The 18,900-nt window shown below is 45.5% G+C and overlaps 1 protein-coding gene and 1 long non-coding RNA gene across 2 annotated transcripts in view; one reads left to right on the forward strand and one right to left on the reverse strand.

Annotated features, from left to right (window-relative positions):
- Window positions 1-6,233: 6,233 nt before the first annotated feature.
- Window positions 6,234-10,576, reverse strand: RTP2 (receptor transporter protein 2). The gene is made up of 2 exons (XM_004038189.5): window positions 9,984-10,576; window positions 6,234-6,986 (listed from the first exon to the last, which is right to left on the reverse strand). Exons 1-2 carry the CDS (start codon window positions 10,145-10,147, stop codon window positions 6,473-6,475), a joined length of 678 nt encoding a protein of 225 aa, XP_004038237.1. The 5' UTR covers window positions 10,148-10,576; the 3' UTR covers window positions 6,234-6,472.
- LOC134758123 (uncharacterized) overlaps window positions 10,386-18,900 on the forward strand; it is a 30,208-nt gene continuing 21,693 nt past the window's right edge. The window contains exon 1 of the long non-coding RNA XR_010133026.1: window positions 10,386-10,558. This is a non-coding gene — a long non-coding RNA (uncharacterized lncRNA). The remainder of the gene's footprint in view (window positions 10,559-18,900) is intronic.

Consider the following 18,900-nt stretch of genomic DNA (forward strand, 5'->3'; position numbering starts at 1 on the left):
TACTCTGCAAACGACTGCCAACCAGTAATCAGTGAAAACCATATTTTCTTACTCAACGGTGCAAAATCAGCACAAAGATTCACAAGGGGGTTATTAAGCACTGTAACACCTACAATATAGATATAGTTACATGATATAGACAGAAACAAAAATAAATAAGAAGCCACTCTTGACAGGTCACACAAGCCTCATAAGAGGTGGGGAACAAATATCTATTCCATCTTAAAGCAACAAAGGTATATTATCACTGGGTTAATTTCACACCAAATATCTACAAGAGTTCTCTTCTAAACTTTTTTTTTTGAGACAGGGTCTGGCTTTGCTGTCTAGGCTGGAGTGTAGTGGTACAATCTCAGCTCATTGCAACCTCCGCCCCTTGGGTTCAAGGGATCCTTCCCACCTCAGCCTCTCAAGTAGCTGGGAATACAGGCACACACTACCATGCCTAGCTAATTTTTGTATTTTTTTGTAGAGACAGGGTTTCACCATGTTGCCCAGGCTGGTCTTGAACTCCTGTGATCAAGTGATCTGCCCAACTTGGCTTCATCAAGTGCTGAGATTACAGGCATGAGCCACCATGCCAAGCTTCTCCTGGACTTCTTGTCAACTATTGTAGCAAACAATGTTTGCGCATTTCTCAGAAACCTCTGTATCTAGATTTCTAGAAGTCTAACTTCCTTTTCTTGTCTTTGGATATTGGGCTTAAGTCCAGTTGTCATCCAGATATTAGTGGGTAACTCTGCCCTCCAGGCAAGGTGCCATGATCCTTGCCTACTGTCTGAGCTACATCTCCATACATGTTCTTGTTGCTCAAATAGGTTAATTTAGGTGGTTCATGCCTGTAATCCCAGCACTTTGGGAGGCCAAGGTGGGCAGATTGCTCGAGCTCAGGAGTTCGAGACCAGCCTGGGCAACGTGGTGAAACCTCGTCTCTATAAAAAATACAAAAAATAGCTGGGTGTGGTGGGGTGTGCCTGTAGTGCCAGCTACTTGGGATGCTGAGGAGGGAGGGTCATTTGAGCCCAGGAGGCGGAGGTTGCAGTGAGCCGAGATTGCACCATTGCACTCTAGCCTGGGTGACAGAGCAAGACCCTGTATCAGAAAAAAGAAAAATAGATTTATTTAATTTTTTATTTCTCAGCAGTCTGGGCTCCTGTATCAGGTTTAAACTAATTAGCTCACTAGCCTTACAAAACTCGACATCTCACAAAACCTCAGTTTCCCCTCTGTAAGTGTGAATAATTATAGTGTGTATGTCATGGGTTTTTATTAAAGGGAAATTAAACATAATAGCTAGCACAGAGCCAACATTTCCTTCCCGTCCAGCTTGGGGGTATGAGGTATTGCAGTGCATGAAATATATACAACATTGTTCTTAGGGGGAGGAAGGATGTAATAGGGAACATTGCATCTAACAAGACAAGAATTTGGTCAGTGAGCAATTCTGATTAAACAGTTACTCTAGGCCAGGTTCTGGGGATAGAAAGATAAAAAAAAAAAAAAACTGACAGTGATGGGAAGATACACCTGCAAACAAGTAATGACAACACAGCATGCCAAGGGCAGTAGCAGAGGTAGCCTCAGGTGGTGAAATCCCAACACTGCCTGGGGCTGTGAAAGAAGGCTCACAGGGAAGCTAATGCTCAAACCAAGCAAGAGTGAAGGAAAAACGTTTGGAAACCAGTGGGGTAAGATGTTCCAGGGAAAGGGAACAGCAGAATTTGAAGGGCACTGGCTTAACTGCAGTAGCAGGATGGCACAGTGGTTGAAAACTCACGTTTTGGGGTCACAGCAATCCTGGATTTCAACATTAGCACTGAGACTTACTCACTAGGTCACCATGAGCCAGTTTCTTACCTTCTCTAAGCCTCAGCCATAAAACAGGGATAAAATAGTACCTGCCTCAAAGGGTTGTTTTCAGAATTCAGTGAGGTAATGCACATAAAAGTGCTTAGTACAGCACCTCATGCACAGTAAATAATTGCAATAGCAAATATTTATGGGGCTCCTTCTCAACGAATGTTATTTTTTATTATTATCTGGAAATGAAGTGTGCCTGGCTAATGAGACTAAGTTTTGTCCAATGGCAGGAGGGAGCTCTGGAAGAGTCCAAGCACAGGACTGTGTGAATCATACCTGATAATTAGAAAATCACCCTAGGATGGTGGCAGATTGGAAAGTGGATTGTAAGGGAAGAGGTTATAGGCATAAAGATTATTGAGGAGGCTACTAAGGCAAGAGACACTAAATGACTGTGTTTGGGCAGCAGCAGAGGGAAGGAGAGAAAGGAGAGCAATCCCAGAGGTACTTGGGAAGAACAATCAACAGGACATGGGACATGGTGACCAATTATTGTGGGGTGGGGTAGGGCCATGAAAGAGGATCAGGGGACAGTATCCAGGTTTCTGAGAAGTAAGAGAAATGGGTTTGGATGGCAAAGGGACAAGCCCAGCTTTAGTCATGCTGCCTTTGATGGGAGCACTCCGTGAACAGGCCAATTGGTCTGTGGGCCTGGAGCTCCACGGAAATGCTTAGAGAAGCCATGAAGACCAGGAGTTCCTATGGGGTGAACATGATGGAAATTATGAGTGAGTATGTTACTGAGGAAACATGAGCAGAGTGAGACGAGACTCCCAGGATGGGTGAGGGAAAAGCTCCCACAAAGAATATTACAGTGGAGAGAAAAATGAAAGAGCAGATGGAGGAGCAAGTACTGACATGGAATCTTCAAGGAGGGAGTATAAAATGCAGTGGACACATCAAGTAAGATGACTACAGACAAGTGGCCAATGGTTTGTCTCTATCTTAGAATGCCTGTGGTCATTCAGGTGTCTATCATTAGATTGTCTGAGGTCACCCAGGTGTCCCTATCATTAGAATGCCCAGTGTCAGCCAGGAGTGTCTCCCATTAGAATGCCTGTGGTAGGCCATGAGTCTCTATTTTTAGAATTCATGCGGTCGCCCTGTTGCTTCTCTCCTTAGAATTCCGGGGATTGCACAGATGTCACTATCATTAGAATGCCTGGGGTCAACCAGGAGTCTCTTTGACCACAGACAAGTGGCCAATGGTTTGGCAATGGAGTGTTTAGTGACTGTTTCAGAAACATGAAAATGAGATTTCCATGGGTTCAGGAGTAAATAAAGAGATGGAGATAAATGTAATCTACTCCTTTGAGAAACTTGATTTTGAAAGAATTTTCTTTTTAATGAAATGGCAATAGTCCAAGGGGAATGTGGAATCACAGCAGTGTCATTCTAGTTAACTATAGAAAAGACACAGCTGTACTTATATACTGAGAAAATGAGCTGGTAGAGAAGGAGAAGTAGCATATGTTTATCTTTCATTTTCCCAGACCCCGTTTCTTTTCATCTGTTCTAGCCCCCTTGTCCTCACTTCCATTTTCAGTGGCTCATCATCCCCCAACTCACAGTCCTCAACTCAGATGCCCCAGCCTTGCTGACCCTCTGAGGCATGACCTCTCCTTTGACACAATCTTGGCTGTTTAGCCCTACCCCCATGAACCACAACTTCAGTAACAGATGCTGCTGACGCCACTTCATCCCAATCCCGTCCCTTCGTGTTCCTTAAGATTCCCAGGGTTGGCCAAGTTCTCTGGAGATCACTTGACTCCTGGGCTCCTTGACATCCATTTTCCCAGAAACACCATGCATCCACAGCTAGGCAATGGCCCCGAGGGTCACACACCCTGCACCGGCCCTGCTGAGCACCATCTGCAGCTGACGAAAGTGAATCCAGAACCTCATGTTCCTGCTAATTTACAACCACTCCAGCCTGATGCTCTTCTTGTACTCTTTTGCTGAACCCAACCAAATAAAGGCAGAGGTTCTTCCAGATTGCCTAGTTCTTTGCTCTTGCAGGTCCACAGAGAAATCTGACAAGCCACCAGGATTTCTTTGCCAGTGCTGAGTAAAGCCAGCCTGCGGAGACAGACAGCAGGTGGGGCGCAGTGCTCAAAGCTGCCCCTCTCTGAGAACACATCTAACCAAACACTCCATCCCTGAACCTCACCTTCAGCTCTCAGGCCCCACTTGGGGGCTCTAAAGGTGGGCTATAGAAAGATGTGAATGTCGGGACAATTGAGGGTGTGAATAGGAGAATTTCTGTTTCCAGTTCCAGACAGTGATCAACACAGTGTCATCTGAACCCAGCTCATGAGTCAAACTGCCCGCCTCACAGCTATGCCTGAGGGAATGGGAACAGCAAATGCATTTACCCTGAAGGGGTGGTCCCATGGACTAGCCAGAGGGGAAGGTGCTGGGGGACAGGTGCTGTCTGCCTCCACTTGCTCACACCTCCCCTTGGGCATGACCTCCCCTGCATGGAGACACACAACCCTGCTCTCACCTGGAAGATCCACATCTGCAGATCTGCCTCATCTGCCCCTTCTCTCACCATCGCCAGGAACTAAGATGGCTATCAAATTTGCCACAATGTATTTTCATACATAATGAAAGAGGAGCATCTCCCTGCATCATGGGTAGCTAGTGTGTCCTACCACATCTCTGCTGAGCACAGGAATGTATAAACACACTTTAAAACATGTGTATGGGTTATGGGTGGTGGCTCACGTCTGTAATCCCAGCACTTTGGGAGGCCAAGGTGGGCGAATTGCTTGAAGTCAGGAGTTCAAGACCAGCCTGGCCAACAGGGTGAAACCCTGTTTCTACTAAAAACACAAAAAATTAGCCAGGCATGGTGGCGCACACCTGTAGTCCCAGCTACTCTGGAGACTGAGGCAGGAGAATCACTTGAACCTGGGAGGTGGAGGTTGCAGTGAGTCGAGATCGTGCCACTGCACCAAAAAAAAAAAAAAAAAAAAAAAAATGTGTGTATGATCCACCGCTTGTGAGGCTGAGGTGAGGGATCACTTGAGCCTGAGAGTTCAAAGCTGCAGTTAGCTGTGATGGCGCTACTGAACTCCAGCCTGAGCAACAGAACGAGACCATGTCTTAAAAAAAAAAAAAAGACACAACTGTGGCATTTAAGGTCTCTGAACCCTAAAAAGGGGCTGTAAGCAACTGGCAATTGGCACCCCAGCCCTATGGTCTACTTTCTTTCCCAGACCCAGTTGACCAGACCCACTTTCTTCCCCCACCCCCGCTGCTAAGACAGAGTCTTGCTCTGTCACCCAGGCTGGAGTGCAGTGGCACGATCTTGGCTCACTACAATCTCCGCCTCCCAGGTTCAAGCAATTCTCCTGCCTCAGTCTCCCAGGTAGCTGGGACTACAGGTGTGCACCACCACGCCCAGCTAATTTCTGTATTTTTAGTAGAGATGGGGTTTCACCATGATGGCCATCATGCCCAACTAATTTTTGTGTTTTTAGTAGAGGCAGGGTTTCACCATGTTGGCCAAGATGGTCTCTATCTCCTGACCTCGTGATCTGCCTGCCTCAGCCTCCCAAAGTGCTGGGATTACAGGCGTGAGTCGCCGCACCCAGCCCAGACCCACTTTCCATATCCTCTCAGGAAATAAGGTAAGACAACACTAGGACCTGCAGATGCTACTCAAGAGAGGCAGGAGCACAGAGATAATCTATTTATGGTATTTATCTACCTTTACCGCACCCCACACCACCTTTACCTGCCCCAGATGGCTTCATGCTGCACCTTTAAACCTGCACCCACCTCTTGGTGGTATAAGTCCACATACATTTAAGTGGGAATTTCAAGTTCTGGACTGGAGTTCACCAACAGAAATTTCTGTAATGACGTTCTGTATCTGTACATTGCAATATGTTAGCCACTGGCCACATAAGGGTACTGTGCACTTGATATGTGGCTGGTGTGACTGAGGAACTGAATTGTTAATGTTATTCCATTCTAATTAATTTAAATTGAAATATCCACATATGGCTAGTGGCCAACATATTGGACAGTGCAGCTCCAGACAATTCCAGCCAAGCAGACCCTAGCACCAGAGTAAAAAAACTAAGTTTCAGAATGACGGGAGCAGGCTCTCCAGGAGAGGACCAGGTACCTTGTCCCTAAGCATTGAATGGGGCCACTGCCCTCTCCAAAAGAAGCAAGGCAGGATGGGCAGAGGCAGCTGAAGGTGAGCTTAAGGACGAGGCAGGATTAACACAGAACCTAATGGGGTTATAATGGGGGATGATATACGGAAATGAAGCATAAGGAGAGGTAGAGATGGAGGTGGAGGAGGGAAAGGAAGCAGGTCCCTCCCTGTTGACTTAGTACTAGCACCAAGCCTGGCAAGCTCTAAAACCTTTATTACACCCTTTTCCCCTTCCCCCCATTATTGTCACATCCAGTGAAAGAATCATTACATATCTTCTAATGCAATCCTCTCATTCTGCAGATGCATAAACTGAGTCTCAGAGAGGTGACCGGATTGTCCAGTCATATGTTGAATCTGTAGCAGGATCAAGTCCAGACTGTGTCATCCCCACTCTCAAGCCCATGTGCCCTCTCCCACCCTTAACCAGCTCCACTAAAAGAAGACAGGACTGCGGAAGGAGAACTGCAGGTAGACAACGAGCAGGCAGAGAGAGGCCCAGAAGAGGCACCAGCGAAGAGACAAGAAGTTGTAGCCGGATCCCGCCTGGGCCCTCGGCTTGGAGGCTTCAGAGGTGTAGGTAGTCACCTCCTCCACCAGCAGCTTCTCGCTGGGCTTCCAGTGCACGATGCCCTCCTGGCAGGCCTCACAGAACTCTGCACGATGCGGCCCGCTGTCCGGGCGGCTGGCCACGTGGATGCGGTACTGGCCACCATCCTCCTCGTAGCACTGCTCGCGCAGGCTGGTGATGAGGTTGTCCACCAGGCCCTCGATGTTCTCCTCCAGCATGCTGGACTCGTCCAGCCGCGCCGTGCCGCACTCATAGCACAGCTGCTTGAAGACGCGCATGCGCACCGAGCCCATCCGCCGGGCACGGTCCAGATGCATATGGAAGAGGATGACCACGTGGGCAGACTGCCAGGTGTGCCAGCACCAGGAGCAGTGGAACCTGCCGGGAGGAGAAGGAGGGGTGGAGAAGGTGGGCATCCCAGAGAAGCCTGCCCTGAGAAGCTCTGAGAGGGAAAAAAAAGCCTGTGTGCCCGTGCTTGGAGATGGAGGCAGTGTTTACTGCCCTGTGGATTCATTAGCACTCCAAGGCCGGCCTGCTCTCGCCTCCTCCTGGTGAGCATCCCTGGGACCCGAGCAGCATCCTCAGGAGCCAGTGCCAGAGCCATCTGGCATCCAGCAGTGCTCTAGAGCGTGCCTCCTGCGGTCTCAGCTGTCCCCCAGCCCGATGCACTCAAGGCTTGCACCTGGGCGCTGTGCAGGGTCATTCCCCCCTCTCTGGGCTTCATTTCTCATTTGTGAAATGTAGTGTGTTGGGGTCCAGTAAGGGTCCTTCCTCTGTGACCTCCTGCGACTCTAATAAGAAGGATGACATACACCATCTAACTCATGCATCTTGCTTACTCTGGGGAGAAGAGACGCCTCTAACTGTGCCAAGCACAGACTCTGGCACACTGCAGGTCCTCAGTAAACCACTGAGAATGATGGGATGGACAGACCGGTAGATGGGTAGGATCAACTGGCTTTTAGGAGGAACTAGCAAGTTTAGTTACTACATCTTCACAAAGAACACTCCCCAGTCTCTTGACAAGTGTTCTCTAGATCCCACTCTAGCCCTGCAGTGGGGACTGGAAAAGAGGGTACTCATTCCCATTGCCACTCCACACACACACACACACACACACACACACACACACACACACACACACATTTTCTCTCTCTCTCTTACATGCACAGAGGCCACTTGGCGTGACCTGGGCTTTCTAGAGTCCCAGCCTCAGGAAGTATGGTGGGTGGTAGCCTGGGGCTCATCTAGGCAAGCCCCACTCACTCCACCCCCACCACTAGGTAGGGCTCATCTAGGCAAGCCCCACTCACTCCACCCCCACCACTGCCTGCACACCTTCAGTGATGCAGCGCTCCCGACCTCCAGGGCAGTTCTTTCCTTCCCTGAGATGAGCCTCTTCCAGGCCTCTGTTATAGAGGCTTCACAGGCAGTCAGATGTCCACTGGGCTGACCCTGCCCTCATCACTGGCCCTTTCTGGATCCATTGTATGATGGCCTTGAAGGACTTCTGATTAGGAACTCAATTCAATCCAACAGACACCATTCAACACCTCCCATATGCCAAGCACCACTCAACCCAGGCTGTGGGATAGAGGTGAGGCCAAGCCTGGCTCTGACCCCTGAAAGCCTGATCACATGAGCATAGAACAGTACCCAGAATGGCCCAAGGTGGGGTTGGCAGGTCAGAGGAACCTAGTTGGTACTGAACCAGGAGAGGTTCCCCGCCCCCAGTGCTGGGTGAGAGCTGCAGGGCATCTGCCTGTTTAGAGACTGAGTGAGCCTGTGCACAAATAAGCTCATGGGCAGCAGTTCTTCAGCTCTTCCTGAGGCCAGCTGGGAGCCACAAGTCACCAGCCAGGAGTAAGAGGAGCTGACCCCTGAAGCAAGAGGAGACATGAGCTTGCTGAGCTCAGGCCCGAAACTCTGGATCCTGGGCACTCAAGTTTCCAGGCGTCTGCACCTCTTCCACCAGGCAGTTCAAATGCTTTATGTTTTCAGTCTCCTTCTACACCTTTTCACATCAAGCCAACCCAGAATTGCTTCACCTACATCAAGTTAGGCCTCACATCTTAAATTCAAAAATATCAGATCTGGGGGCAGGCGAGCTTAAGAAGCATCTAGTCAGCCCTTTATTTCACTGAGAAGAGACAGAAGCACAGATAGTAAGAGAGGCATCCATGTACACACAGCTAGTTAGAGGCAGAGCCAGTGCTCAGCACATAACAGGTACCCAATAGATGCTTCTTGAGTTGATGGAACTGACATGAATAAGCCAACCTCTGGTTTTCTGTCTTTTTTTCACAAGGCAGGTTTACTCCAATAATTCCAGGTCTTGGGACAAGAGTACAAACGTAAGCTCCCTACCCACATCTTGCCTCCTCTGTTCCCACCCTCAGCACCATTCTGCACCATGAGAAGCTTCACACACATACACGTGAACAACCCAGCCTTTGTGTCCATGTTCTGGCTACATCTCCAGAGCACAGCCACTTACTGGCCTCTCTTGAATCCAAGGACACAGGAAAAAGGCCTGCACAGACCCTACAGATGGACTTGAGGTAGTTTGGGGAGGGCTTTCTGTAGTCCCAGTCCCCAGTCATGATCTAAAAGGAGGAAAGGCATGTGGACTTAGACGGCCTCGTCCCCTAGGCCTCGAGGACTCTTTGCCCTGTGGTAGATGTGCAGCTCCTATAAAGAGTGGGACCCTTGGCTCTAAGTTCCTAAAGAAAGTTTTGCTCAAAGTTAAATCTTTCTATCACAGGTACATAGATAATAGAGCTAGAGTGGATTGGATCGATTATCTAAGACCAACCTCCTCATTTTGTAAATATAAAAACTGAGAGCCAGAAAGGGAAACAGACTTGCCAAGTTTACAGGGCTACTTAGCTATATAAAGCCAGTTCATAGCACATAGCAGGCGGTCAATAAATGTTTATGTATTCAGATCAAATTGGATTAATTCACTAAACATATCTAGGACCAGAGCATAGCTGTACCCCCCACATCCCCCCAACTCCTAGATTAAAACTTTCCCCAATGGATCTCATGGCCTCCTTCCTTCAGTTCCAACTCACCCTAAATGTCAGAGATTGCAGGGACGTAGATGATATTAGAGCTCTTCATTTAATGTGGACAACTAAGACCCAAAGATGGAACATAACTTGCTCAGGGTCACCCAGGGAGTTAGTGGTATTGCTAGGATTAAAAGCAAGAACTCTGTGACCCAGCCGGCTGTTCTTTGTCTTTTTCCCCATCTGAGCTGACACCAGAATAAGCCTGCCCCCGGGACTGGGCTCTGTCTCTCCTTGGAAAGTACCCCACAGCTGTGACCCAGGGGCTGTCTGCAAGGTCCCTCCCCACTGAGCCTCTCACCTGCCTGAGGCGTGCTGCTCCAGGTACTGCTTCCAGCCGGGGGCCAGCTCACTGGGCTTGAGCTTGGGGTCTATGATGAGCTCCCAGCTGTCCGCTGGCTTTGCCACCTCCATCTTCTCATAGAAGACTTTCTTCCACTCACAAGTAGTCAAGCTGGTACACATGGTCCTGCTGGCAGAGGTGGCAGTTCGAGCTCAGCCCCGGTGAGAACACAGAAAGAGCACGGATAGGTGCGGGACAATTCAGTGTCTACGGTCAGAATCCTCATCGGCAGGACTGGGAGGAAACAGGACCCAGCTCCCTCCTCTGTTACCCTGGAACCTGTTACCATGGTAGCCAGGCAGGGCACCAAGAGCGAGGACTGGGGAGAAGGGAAGCCCCAAGGGGGAGTTTCAGGGCCCGGAGTTAGGCTTCAGAGGCAGCGCTGGGTAGGCCTGAGAGGAGCAAGCACAGTGGGAGGCCCAACCTCAGACCACACTCATCTGGATTTCCAGAGGTCTCCAGGAGGCAAGGACTATTTTGTGGCCCTGCTTCACCCAACTGCTCTTCTAGCATTCTCCACATCATGTGCTATGGTAACTACGACACCCTAGGAAGTCAAGGAGAAATGAGGGACAGGGAAAGGCAGAGCCTGCTGCTTCCACACCCTCTGATATGCTGTGACCATCACTTATCATGTGCCTAGCACAAACTGCTTGACCCGTGTGCTGGCCAAGGCAGATCAGATCAGGAAACTGAATTTTATGCAACCCCTAAGTGGCTCATCCAAGATTCAGATCTAGGCCTTCTGAAACCAAGCTCATTTGTTTATTTATTTTAGTACTATTGTGCTCCTAACAGGGAATTGAGTGAGAAGTAACATCTCTTTGCCCAGGGCAATCTTAGACCAGTTGGTGAGCTAGAATGTAATTTCATATGCCATGCAAAACACAGTAATAACATTTCAGATTCATAGCGTCATAGAACTGTTAGAGCCCATATTCAGTTCCTGGTCCCAAGCCAGGCTAAGGTGGCTGCTGGGGTAATGAGTTTGTTCTGTGCTGCAGGCTCCTGCTGCCTCCATTGCTGCTGAGCTGGAGAAAGAGAGCATCTGTAGCTCTGTGATGCCCAATTCAAATTCTTTAGAAACCAGAGGGGAATCTGACTTCAAATTTGATAATCCAAGTGAAGACACGGTTACCTGAAGGGAGGCTGCCTTGAGCATGAAAAAGACCAGGCATATGGCTGCTTACCCTACCTTTGGTCCAACTTCCAGCTGTAATCATCTTACGATTCTTTAACCCGGAAGTCTGGATCCCTAGACATGCAGAGTTCCAACAGTAAAGAGCTTCAAGAAGTGAAACAGGTTGCTAAGAACCGGAAGCTCTTGGTGTTGAGTTGCCAAGTGGTTTTCAGGAAGTGTGAAGTCAGGGACAATGTCACTGGATTCTCTCTTTAAATGAAAGTGTTACTCTAGTGGCTTTGTGCTAAAGACCTCAGAAAGGACACAATTGTCTTTGAAGCATTGACTGATAGCTCTAGAAGATCTCTTTTATTTTTAAAAATCTGGTTTATTTCTTGAACTCTTCATTTCTTAACCAAAATTTCTTGACATTGAATTAAAACAACTGAGGCCTGGAAATGGAAAATTACTGGCCCAGGCTCTCAGGATAGGGTAGCTCAAACCTCACTGGGGATTCCCTTAGAAGCCAGTTACCAGACCAGGTGAGACAGAGGGATCCATGAATGGCCAGGAAATGAACGAAGCTAAGATGAGCTTATGGCCTGGCCTAGACCCTCGTGCCAGGAAAGAACCTCTGAGAAATAGTATACCCTTGTTCCCAGAACAAATGGCAATAAAGGAAAAACAGAAAGAGGATGAGAATTGTCAGGGTTTACCTGTATTTTTTTTTTTCCTCAAATGATGCAATCCCCTTAGGCCTAGTATCAGGTTTAATTTAGCATAGCAGCTTTCTAAGCAGAGACCAGTAGAATTCATCTTTCTGTATAACAGCACTGTTTTCACTTTTCATACAATCGGTAAGCACAATAACTACTTCAGTTTTCCGCGAATGAAACTATCTTATTCCAGAACCCACGATTTAAGAGCTCACAAATGTATACTGTGTACAGCTGTGGCCACATCACAGTCTGGCAGCTTCATTATACATATTTTGTCTAGGCAATACTTTTTCAAATAAAGAAATTGTTATTTCTTTATAAAATAAAATACTGAGCACCTGTATTCTGCAAACAAATCAGCAAGGGGGAGGGGATGGAAAAAAGAATCACTTCTCCCCTTCAATTTGGAATGCAGGTTAATGAAGAGCTTTGTAAAATATTTATTATTCAATTTTACTTATTAGAGTAATGTAAGAAATGCCAGTGTGGAGCTTAAAATGACAAAGTAATGAAGAGTTGAAAAGGTGTGTACATCAAAATCACCTGGGGAGTTCTGAAAACTGTATACACCCCTGCCTCAGAGATTTCAATACATGTTCTTGAGGAGACAAATTTGCTCTCCACCTACTCCAGTCCTGGGAAGAATCCCTTCTATTGCCAGCCATTGTTACTGATGGGATATGTTGTCCCACAGGCTACTGGAGGCCAAAAATGAAAAACAAAAAAAGAAGGTCGAGTAAAATGAGCTAGTGGTTTGTAGTATTTCTTTACCAGGAAATAGATCCAGGACAAATGCAAGGTGTGTCCTATCTTCTCCTGTGTCTCCTCAATTCAAAGAACCATAGACGATGCTATAGGGCGAATCCAAGATCCCCTGGGGAGTATTTTCAAGAGATATTAGGAAGGCCTCTCCATCCCCGGGATGTAGCACTTGGCGACAGCATGGTCCAAGCTCCCACTCTTTGGGTGGGAGCTGACCTCTGAATCTCAGGGGAGGCCACACAGAGCAGTCCATGGCTCTCTAGTAGTGGCACATAGTGGAATCTTCCCAGGAAGATTTCACGCTGCCCTTTTATTAATTGGCAGCAACCAGAGCAACTGCAGGCAAGTGACATTCTGTTTCTGCTGGTGTCCAAGGGCCCAAATTCGGTGCACCGTGCTTCCCAGCACCCCAAAGGCTCTGGAATCTGTATTAAGAGTGACCATATCTACTTATCCTTTTTTTCCGGGCCTTATGATCCTAGGTGGAGATTTGGTGACGAATCTCTTATGGGATGTAAATAAATAAAAAGACAGATGGAAATAGGGTGTGCTCCATGCAAGGGAGGAAAAAAAAAGATGGGGGTTGAGTTAGGAAGGAAGAATATAGAGGGTCTGGGGACACTTTCAGCAGGTACAGCCTATGCTGCTTCTGTCCAAGAGGCTGAGGGCCTTCATCAGAGTTCCTTAGCTATACTCAGAGAACCTGCTAGTTTCTGTTGAGCTGAGGCTCAACACACACAAAAACAGCCATGACTCCTCTCTGGGACACTCCTAGCCATCAAGGCAGGGTGAAAAGGGAGCATGGGATAGATTGTGCTGGCTTTTAAAGCATCCATTCTAAAAATGACAAGGCTGGGGTCAATATCCTGGGCAGACTTTTAAAAATATATATCTTTCCTTTTAAACACACATTTACCCAGTAGAACATTTGTAGTTCCAGGGCTTTCCAGGAGACACCAATTCACACAAGGAAAGGACCCATTAAAGCTGAGTCCATTCCTGAGGCAAGTCTCTCACGATAAATAGAACGAATTTTACCTTGAGTATCTATCTTTAGGAAACAGGTCACCTTCCAAAGACTGACAGGGATTCCTTGATGAGCAGTCAGAAAGGCTGTTTGGCCCCAACACTTAGCTCAGTTAACTTCCTTGGAGACTACATTCCCAGAATTGACTATGTACTTCAATTTACATGGGAGTGAGAAGGGAAAGGACTAATACACTCGTTAGTATTGTATTTACCCTTAAGGCTGGATACTGACTTTACCCTTTTTCTTATCCAAAAATCAAGATAAAATTGTTCAAGTGCATAAAATTGGACAAACATTACATAGATATTGCATAAACGGGCAGTTAAAAGCCCCCAGTAAAGATTTAAACAGACCACTTAGCTCTGACATTGGAACCAGAAGATACACAGTCAATAGGAGTCACAGGCCCAAAATGATCAGGCTTTGCTTAGAGTTAAGTTAAATATGCTAGAAACACTTCAATTTATTTCCTCAGTTGTCAAACAATTGGAAAGAGCAGATCTACACACCATAAAAATGCTTTCTTACTCCCAAGGATAAGGCAGGTAGGTTTTATAGTAAAACAAAGCATATGAGATGCAGATCTTACATGAGATGTAAAACAAATATGTTAAACGAAGATGTTTTACATGAGATGTAAAACAAAGCATATGAGATGCAGATCTTTATATTTCTCAGTAAATTTGAGCTTTCTTGATATATGCTTATTGACACTATAGTTAAAAAACTACATTTCTTGCAAAGTCCCAAGGTAAATATAAGTAAAGCTTGGGAAGAGAGAATTCTACAAGAAAACCCACTGACCAGAATAAAAAGAATTTTAAAACAGAAAGATCCCTTGTTAGTGAAACAAGAAAATGGCCACAACTACAAGCCAGAACAATTATAGTTAAATTTGGATATAGAGTGGGAGCACATGAAGAACCAATGCATGCCTCACTTCATCTCACGCAGAGTGAATATTTCTTTTCTTTTTTTTTCTTGGGACAGAGTCTCACTATGTCAAGCAAGCTGGAGTGCAATGGCGTGATCTCGGCTCACTGCAGCCTCTGTCTCCTGATTTCAAGCGATTCTCCTGCCTCAGCCTCCTGAGTAGCTGGGATCACAGACGTGCACCAGCACACCTGGCTAATTTTTGTATTTTTAGTAGAGATGGGGTTTCGCCATGTTGGCCAGGCTGGTCTCGAATTCCTGACGTCGTGATCCACCCACGTCAGCCTCCCCAAGTGCTGGGATTACAGGCATGAGCCACTGTGCCTGGCCAGAGTGAATATTTCTTTAAACATGACCCACCCCAGTAACAATGAGCACACCTACCACACACATCTGGGTTCCTAATACCATTCTCCAATTAAAACAACAACAAACTAGGTCTTCTTGGAAAAATTATATGAAGGCTCATTCATTCCTATGTCTGGAGGTTGATGCTGCCTGTGAGATGGGACCACAGCTAGGTCTATGGGCCAAAACATCTACACACGGCCTTTCTATGGAGCCTGGGCTTCCTCACAGGATGCTGGCTGAGTTCCAAGGGCTGGTGTCACAAGAGAATCAGGCAGAAGCTGGGCTTCCTTTTATGAGCTACCCTCAAAAGTCACAAGGCAACACTTTCACCATTGCCCAGATTCAAGGTAAAGGAGCATAGACCCCACATTTGGTTAGGAGGAAAGTCAAAGCTATGTTGTAAGAAGATGCAAGTCGGGAGATACCAATGTGATCGTCTTTGGAAAACATGCATTGTCACAGCAGGTAGGGAAGTCAATAAGGCTTCCACAGAAGGAGTGGTATGTGAATAAACCCTTACAGGATGACCAATTGGCAGCTAAATAAAAAAAAATTTTTAAAGGGATGCTTTTCCCTAAGGAGGGGAAAGCATGGGCAAAGACTTAGAAAATGAAATGACATAGAATCATTCTTGAGACCCCATATCATTTAGGACATCTGGATCACACAGAAGAGTGATGGAAGTTGAGGCCTGAAAGATACATGGGACCTGGATTATGGAGTTTTTAACACCCTGGCAAAGTTGAGGTTTTGCCTTAGAGGGGATGTGAAATTACTAAATCGTTTTAGGCCTGAACTACATAATCCTATTTGCATATCAACAATGTGCTATTTAAACGCAATGCTCTCTCTTCCTTTTCCCCATAAATTGGCTGATGTCTAAAAATGCTGTTTCCATGACACACTTGCCGTGAATTCTAATCTGCTTAGCTCCTTGCAAATCTAGATCCCTCTGTAGGAGGTGTGAAAAGGACCTTCACTCCATTATCCAAAAGTGTTCTCTAGGGAGAACACTCCATTGAGTATTCTTTTGTACACTCCCAATTGAAACCTACTGGATTAAGTGTGATGAGAAGATGGAGAAATAGTTTACAATGTTTTATATTGAAAAGTTATTAAGAGTTGGAATATTAAATTTTTAATGAGTTTTTATTGTCAGTAAAGCTTCTATGGACTATTTTCCCTAATGAAGGTACATGTGAACAAGAAATAGATACATTGATGCTTATAAGTCTCCAGTAGTACATCAGCATGTGACAAATGATCACAGACACCTACGGGCTATATCTACCAAATTGCCTTAAATCTCCTACCTAGATTTTTCATGCTATAGGAAGATAGAAAAATCTTAATGTGGATTTATGCTGGTAAGCAGGGGGAAAAAAGGAGTTTGAAAATAATTTACAGTAAAGAGTAAACTCTGTGATGATAAAGTAGAAACTGCTGGTGCCGGTGCCATAACAGTTACTTAATCTGTGTCATGACCTGAAAGGCAATTAAATGAAGTCTGAGTGGGTGAAGAAACTCTTAAGATTCAGTCCAAAATGGTTTCCATGTCCAAGGGGACCCATTGATGGAAGCTGGTCAGGGGACAACACCAAACTCATTCTATCCAGAGAATTTGTATGATGCAAGAAATAGCAAAAGCTTCAAGCTGATTCTCAAGGCATCAGAAGCTGGGCAAAGAAATAGCAGACTAGTTCCTCATCTTAAATACTAGTTGCAGGAGCGGACCTTAATTTAATATACCTTAATTATAATAAAAGGTAATAGTGATAAAGTCCTCACTATGCACTATGAGTTTTTCTAAGTACTTTACATATATTAATTCATTTAAGTACACACAAGAACCCTATGAGGTGGATACTATAATTATTTTCCCCATTTTACATAAGAGGAAACTGGGACTCAGAAAGGTTGAGTGATTTACTGGAGGTCATATAATTAATAAGTGACAGTTCTGGGATTTGGACTCATACAATCTGGCTTACTGGCTATGCATATTTGTCCACTAAGCTATTCCCTAGGCCCAGTTTTTTTTTTTTCCTTTTTTTTTTTTCCTGTCTTCCCTGGAGTAGAACCTAGGCACAGTTTTTAAAGTAATAATCTCATTGTAAAATTTCAAAAGATACAAAAATATATTAACTATTAAATGAAAATTCCATATCCTCTTCGCCCCACTCTCCCTGCCCTTCATTTTTTCCAAGTTACTATTGTTAAACATTTAGAATTTATTTGATTAAAGAATGTATTTGATTTTTTAAAACATTGCAGTGTTTTATAGCATCTCTAATGTTTAAAAAAAGTTATATGGCATTGACATCTTCCAAATTTGGTGCACAATGGCTTGTGAGACACAGATTCGGAGCTTGTTTGTGAGCCTCTATTAGCTCATGAGTGCCCCTATCTGAAACCTGCATCAGCACCTCACCGTGGCTTGCATGTTCCACTGCACAGGCAGTACCTTGGGAATTTATTAAAATACTGTCTCTGGCGGGCACGCCTGTAATCCCAGCACTTTTGGAGGCCGAGGTGGGCAGATCATGAAGTCAGGATTTCCAGACCAGTCTGGCCAACATAGTGAAACCCCATCTCTACTAAAAATGCAAAAAATTGGCCAGGCATGGTGGTATGCCCTTGTAATCCCAGCTACTCAGGAGGCTGAAGCAGGAGAATCGTGTGAACCCGGGAGGCAGAGGTTGCAGTGAGCCAAGATCACACCATTGCACTCCAGCCTGGGTGACACTGTGAGATTCTGTTTCAAAATAAATAAATAAACAAATAAAATACTGTCTCTGTGTGAAATGTTTATCTAAAGAGGGAGGAAACATCATTAAAATTTGAAAAAAATGTTAACATGATGTGAGGACATGCATTGGCAACATATGTATAATGAATAATTTCATATGTCAACTTCGCTTGACCAAGGGGTGCTCAAATATCTGCTTGGACACCGTTTCTGGATGTGTCTGTGAGGGTGTTTTTGGAAGAGATCAGCTATTTGAACTGGTGAATTGAGGAAAGCAGATGGCCCTCCCCACGTGGATGGGCATCATCCAATCCATTAAGGGCCTGAATAGAACAAAAAGACAATGCAGGAAGGTTGAATTCACTCTCTGCCTGACTTTTGAGCTGAGACATTGATCTCCTCCTGCCCTCAACTCCTGATTCTCAGGCCTTGAGACTCAGGCTGGAATCTACAAGATCAGCTCTCTGGCTCTCAGGCCTTCAAACTGTACCACTGGCTTTCCTGGGTCTTCAGCTTGTAGTTGGCAAGACTGCGGGACTTTTCAACCTCTGCAATCACATGAGTGAATTCCTCATAATAAATGTCTTCCTAAATATCCATATATATATATATATATATATATATCATATATTATATGTGAGTATGTGTATATCCTATACAAGCACACACACATAAATATCTATCTTATTGGTCCTGTTTCTCTGAAGAACCTGGGAACCATATGATATGTATGGTTCTCCATATATTTAGGTGTGTATGTATATATATATATACACATGTGTGTATACGATATACATATACATATGTGTATATGTGTGTATATATTACCTAAATATATGGAGAACCATACAAATACACATACACACACACAAACACATATACACACCCCACATATAGAACTTATCAATTCCATTTCTCTGGACAACCCGGATTAATACACCATGATTCTCTCTAAATGGGATTTCAGTAAAAGCCCGAAAACCTTTGCAAACATTTCTGGGTTTTCGACTGGAGGATTCCTGAAAGCGTAGGCAAAAATTCTCTGGCAATGTCAAGGGTCCACTCTGTTGGCACAAAGTTCTCTATGGGGAGTCAGGAGACCTAGATTCTTATCTCAAACTTGTAACAACCCTAGATAAATCAGTTTAGTACCCTGAGCATCAATTTTCTAGGTGCCAAATTAGAAATTTCAAAGGTGCTGACCTCTGAAG

This window comes from Gorilla gorilla, chromosome 2 (genome assembly GCF_029281585.2).
Source record: "Gorilla gorilla gorilla isolate KB3781 chromosome 2, NHGRI_mGorGor1-v2.1_pri, whole genome shotgun sequence".
Classification (NCBI taxonomy): Eukaryota; Metazoa; Chordata; class Mammalia; order Primates; family Hominidae; genus Gorilla; species Gorilla gorilla.